The sequence below is a fragment of the Tupaia chinensis genome, unplaced genomic scaffold (assembly GCF_000334495.1).
Source record: "Tupaia chinensis unplaced genomic scaffold, TupChi_1.0 Scaffold140845_1, whole genome shotgun sequence".
Taxonomy (NCBI): domain Eukaryota; kingdom Metazoa; phylum Chordata; class Mammalia; order Scandentia; family Tupaiidae; genus Tupaia; species Tupaia belangeri.
Window position 1 is genome coordinate 706,292 of NW_006200713.1, and position 6,089 is coordinate 712,380.

The following is a 6,089-nucleotide window of genomic DNA, read 5'->3' on the forward strand; positions in this document are numbered from 1 at the left end:
AGAATGGCTTGTCTTTGCTTCTTTGGAGATTTGACCTTCAGAGGGATAGAGGCCCTCTCTGGGCTCACCCACTCGCTCCCTGCTGTGCCCACCTGCCTCTGCCCATTTCTCTGGGTCTGCTTTTGTCAGGCCTTGGGTGTCCTCCTCCCTTGTTGCTCCTGCCTCCTCCCTATTGGAGGGCCTGTGGTTTTCCGAGGTGTCACCTGGGTTTCTCAACAATCTTACTTCAAACTTTCTGTTTTCATTTTCATTCTTTTCTTCATCTTTAATCTCTTTTCCACCTATAATGAAAATGCAAGAGTAAGTCTTCCTTCACAATTGCTTAGGGTTCAATAAGCAACAGCCTTGGTAATCACTACAAAATCACTACAAATCCTGAGAACCTTAAAAACAGCTTGGATTTTGTTGTTGGTTTTTTGTTTTGTTTTGTTTTTTGTTTTGTTTTGTTTTTTTTGTCAGAGGGCACATGATGTATTTGCTAGAGAGAGATCAAGAGAGGGAGAGAGGAGAAAGCACCCCCCACCACCACCACCCACACACTCCCACACTTTCTTCTCTCCCTCCTTTTGAGATTTTTGGTCAATTGCACACACACATACACACACATTCCTGGCATGTTTCTCAAGCTGTACAGTGGCCATGTGAGATCTAGCTGCCTTAACAACTAGGCCACAGAGCAGAATTTTTTTTAAGTTTAGAGAATATACTCAGATTCCTTTCAAAATCAAATGCTATGAAAGCTCCTTGACTGTATTTAAATCTAATAATAAATTCTCTGTATTTTTAATTCTTTCATAATAGCAAGCTAGCATCTCTCATTGGTATTATCAATCATTAAATTATATTTCAGATATGATTTAGAAAATGTTAAAATTTAGAACCAAAAGAAACTGTCATTCATCTAGTCCAATTTTTTTTTTTTAGAAGAAGAAATTGAAATTTAGATATAATTTGAAACCATTCTTTACGTATTTACTCCAAGAGGGTTAAAAAGTTAGCATTATGGGGCCAGCTGGTGGTGTGGAGGTTAAGGCAGCTGGATCCCACATGGCTCACTGTGTGGTTCAATTCTCAAACCTGGTGGCATGAAAAACACACTGTGTACACATGCATGAGTGCCCAAAATCCCAAGAGGAGGAAAAAATGCATGAGAAGGGATTACAACATGACCATCCCCTGTAGGGGGTGCTTTCTTTCTCTCTCTCTCTCTCTCTCTGTTCTGTCGCTATCTCCCTCTCTCTCCCCCACACACACACACACACACACACACACACACACACACACACAAAGTTAGCATTATGTAAATGGCTCTAACTATAATCTAGCTGAAGTTAAATAGCCAATATGGGAAATATCAAAATTTAAAGGAGAATTTAAAATATTTTAATTTTTAGGGACGAGAAGGTGAAGTAGTGGTGGTAAAAATACACACTAACTCTGCAAGGCAATCCCACATGAGGAGGTTCTGGGTTTGTGTCTGAAGGCCTTTCTGAGTAAGCCATGCACGTGCCTGCCCATGATCCAGGGCTGGGAGTGGATAATGGCATCAAGACCCTACTGGGAGTGCTTGTTCTCTTTCTCTCTCTCTCTCCCCTATCTCTCCTGTCTCTCTCTCTCTCTCCCCTCTCTCTCCTCTCTCTCTCTTTCCTCTCTCTCTCTCTCTCTCTCTCTCCCCTCTCTCTCCTCTCTCTCTCTCCCCTCTCTCTCCTCTCTCTCTCTCCCCTCTCTCTCCTCTCTCTCTCTCATATTCAGAGAAGAATTAAAGTTTTTAAAATTTTAATTTTAGTTTATAAGACTTTTATTATTCAATCAACTTACTCAGCCAACTGTGTAGACTCAGTCTTGCCAGAAGTGACAATGTAACTTAGTAATGCGTGATAGGAAGGGTGTATAGTGTATACTTCACAGCAGAAGAAAGGCCATTTCTTCCTTCAGTCAGGTCCCATCACCCAACATATTTCCAGATGTCGAGGATGAACCTCAGTGTCCTGTGTTCTTTTTGTGTGTTGGAAGTCAGCAGTAGATGGTATAACTGATATTTTAATTGAGTGCAGTTCTCTTCCATCTTTTCTGAATGTCAGTAACTCCTTTACTGAATCATTCTGCATCCCCATGAAAGCAAATATGCAATTAACACTGTCTGAGTTGTGAGCTGGGAGGGCTTGGGTTTCAACTTATATCACTGAGCTCAGACAGAATGCCTGAAGCCCAGGTCACTGACCCTTCTGGGTCTATATTGCAGAAGCCACTAGCCCTTGGTGGCTATTGAGCGCTTGATATGGGGCTGGTCCAAGTCAATTCATGTGATATGTACAAGATATACACCAGATTTCTAAGACTGTATATGAAAATAGAGTAAAATATCTTAATAATTTTAAATAAATTTTAAGTTGAAATGATATTATTTTAAGTAATTAGGTAATATACATTGCAAATACATTCATTACATGAAAATTATATATTGGATAAAAATAAAATATTGTTTGGGCCAGTAGGTAGCATAGTGGTTAAAGTACTGGACTCCCACATGGCTGACTTCAATTTAAATCCTAGACCTGGCATCCTGAAATTCATGCCAGGCACATATGCGTGTTCGCCCAGAATCCCAGGAGGAGAATAGAGGAGAGGGGATTTTGGCATGGCCATCCCCCCTGGGGGGTGATTTCTCGCTTTCTGTCTCTCTGTCTCTCTCTCTTTCTCTCTCTCTCTAGTGAGTTCATGTGCCCTATGGCAAAAACCTTTAAAAATAAATAAGTAGTAAGACATAGTTAAAATTTATTTTGCCTCATTTTACTTCTTAAATGTGGTTACTAGAAAATTAGAAATTATATCTGTGACTTACGTTATATTTCTATTGACCCGTGCTGATGAGTCATTTTGAACTGATACTTGTAAAGCGGGAAAAATTGATCTGTTTTATAAATATATACAAGCAATAGTGGACTACATGTAGCTCTCTGCTTAAAGCCCAGTCTGGCATGGCATCACATTAATCAGGGAAATGGAAATGTACCTGAGCTTCCACACCCAGACGCCCGAAGGCTAGCTCAGCTGTCCCCCAGCCCCTTGGCTTTTAAGAGCCAGTAGGGGTATGCGCAGCATTGGGCAAGGGCAGCCAGGTGGGCACAGGTAAGCTGGGAGGCTTTGGGCAGTGCCGTGGACTCCACGTGTCCCCTGAAAATTCATATGTTGAAACCCTAATCCCCGATGTGATGGTAATTGGTGGTGGAACCTTTGGGAGGTAATTATGCTATGAGGATGGAGCACTCATGGTGGGATTAATGCACTTGGAAGAGACATGAGAGAAGGGATCTCTTCATTGGCCATATAAGGACACAGTGAGAAGGTGCTCATCTGTAAACCAAGAAGTGGGCCCTCACTGGACACCTTGATCTTAGACTTCTGGCTTCTACAACTGTGAGAATGAAATGTCTGCTGTTCATGCTGCCCAGTCTGTGGTGTTTGTCTCAGCAGTCTCAGCTGTGACAGCAGATGCTGGCATTATTCTGAGAGTCAGCTGAAATATAGGACCTCAGTCTCCAGGGGGCAGAGATTAATGTGGCCTCCTTCCTATGGCCTCCTGGCATGTGGGGCCTTAATGTCAGGAACAGAAGGATTTGTATTTTTTTTTTTTTTTGGAGAGATTTTCGCTATAGGGCGCGTGCGCTCGCCAGACAGACAGAGAGAGACATAGAGACAGAAAGCGAGAAATCACCCCCCAGGGGGGATGGTCACGCCGCAATCCCTTCTCCTCCATTCTCCTCTTGGGATCTTGGGCACGCACGCACACGTGCCCGGCGTGAGTTTTAAGCCACCGGGTCCGGGACACGAACCGCGGTCGACTACGTGGGAATCCAGCGACATAGCCATTACACTAACTGCTGGTTCCCAGGATTTGTATTTTTTTCCAGTTAAATGTGTACAGCCTGTAGCAGTTCATGCCTGAGGTTCAGGATTTCATCCTAAATTTAGCTTTTAGCCCCCACAAGTGAGGTTGGAAGAAAACCATAATTAGTAGTACACAGTCATTGTCAACCCATAAAACCAAGGTGTGAAGCTCACCCTTACTGTCAAGTAGAAGCAGAAAATACTGGCACCAGCTGGTGGCATAGTGGTTAAGGTACTGGACTCCCACGTGGCCAACCACAGTTTGAGTCCCAGACCCAGCAGCTTGAAACTCACACCGAGCTTGTGTGCATGTGTGCCCAAAACCTGAGAGGAGAATAAAGGAGAAGGACCTGCAGAGTGGCCATCCCCCCTGCAGGGGGCGGGAGTGGAGGGAGACAGGCGGTGATTTCTTGCTTTCTGTCTCTCTGGTGAGTGTACATAGCAAAAAATCTGTCTTTAAAAAAAAAAAAGGATGGAAAATACAACATGACAATAAGAATGACCAGATCAATCCCGGTCCAAGAGATTTTTGGAGCTGTGAAGAAAATGGACGATGTATTCCCTAAGGTCTCTTCAAGCCATAAAACAATGATTCTTCCCTACTTGCCAGGTGCCCATTTGCTCAATGAGTGTGTTCTGGCTCTGGAGACGTGAAGGAGAGAGTGAGGGTGGAGACTGGCCTGGGGTGAGAGAAACCACATAAAGGAATTCATCCAGCCAGTTGGTCAAGATCACCACTAGTCTTTTGATGCGCTTAACACATACCAGTAAGAGACAGAGGAACAGGACATTCGAACAGGACAGAAGTCACAAACTGGTAGTGCAGAGCTGACTTCTATCTGGTTTAAAGGCATTTTCATTAAATCTGAATTTAGAGGCAATACTTAAATATCAGGAGATGTCACTTCAAAATCAAAATCTTGGGGACCAGTTGGTAACAGCAGTAATGCTATGCTCTGTGAGACTGTTCCGCATGGAAGATTTGGGGTTCACATCCAGTGAATGATGGGTGCCTACGCCCATGATCTGGGGCTGGCTGTAGCTGGGGATGGATGAAGACCCTTTTTGGGGGGATGGTGCCTGTTTGTCTGTCTCTGTCTCTTTCACATTAAAAAAAGAAAGAAACTTTATTAAAAAATCAAAAACTTAACTTCTTTTGTATTAAACCAAGATCTGCTATCAGTCTTTACTTCTCTGTAATAGGATTGGAGCTGAAAAATACCTGCTCCCCTTCAGAAGGGGCATGTGCCTGCCAGTTCATGAGTCACTTCCTGTTTTGCCTTGAACCTCTATGTGATCTACCTGACCTTGCTGGTATTTGAGTTGCAACCCTCTTTTTATTTTTATTTTTTAAGAGTTTATTTTTGGCAGGTGGCATAGTGGTTAAGGGTGCTGGACTCCCACATGGCCGATAGCGTTCTAGTCCTGGACCTGGCAACTTGCTTTCTCACTCCTCCCCCCCACCGCTTCTTCTCTTTCTCTCTCTCTCTCTATCACTCTGTCCCTCTTTGGTCAGATTTAAATAAATAAATAAATACATTTAAATAAAATAAATTAAAAAAATTTTTTAGAGAGGTTTGTGCCACAGGACGTGTGCGCTTGCCAGAGAGACAGACAGACAGAAAGAAATCACCCCCGGGGGGATGGTCACACTGCAATCCCTTCTCCTCCATCCTTCTCGGGATCCTGGGCACACATGCACATGCGCCCAGCATGAGTTTAAGCCATCAGGTCCCGGACTCAAACCATGGTCGACTATATGGGAATCTAGAGAAACAAAAAGAGTGAGGCAGAGGGACAGGTACCCCCAATAGGGTCTTCAAGCCATGATCTACTCCCAGCATCAGCCAGCCTGAATCATGGGTGTAGGCACTCACCGTTCATCAGGAGGCCCTGAACATGACCCTGGAAGTGAACCAGAGACCTTCCCTTGTGGGTCCAGCTGTCATCACTGCACCACCATCTGGGTCCCTGCAGCTCTTTCTGATCTCAGCATTCTTTTTTTCTGTAGATTTATGTTTCCAGAGTCCCTATAGACTGGGTCATTTGATTTTTATCAGTTTGCCTGGGGCTGCAAAGATATCAAAAGACCTCTGGGCACAATCAGTGACATTAGAGGCTAAAATCAATATGGCCCTCTCCTAAAAAGCTAAAGATCTGGTCTTGGCAGACCAGCAGAGCTCCACGTTCACTGGCTTTCC

General features: G+C 43.8%; 1 protein-coding gene across 1 annotated transcript in view; it reads right to left on the minus strand.

The window, feature by feature from the left end:
• CHGB (chromogranin B) overlaps nt 1-6,089 on the minus strand; it is a 17,347-nt gene that overhangs the window by 3,242 nt on the left and 8,016 nt on the right. Inside the window, exon 4 of the mRNA XM_006162830.3 lies at nt 1-281. This exon is cut by the window's left edge and continues 1 nt beyond it. Within this exon, the coding sequence (XP_006162892.1) occupies nt 1-281 (281 nt within the window). The remainder of the gene's footprint in view (nt 282-6,089) is intronic.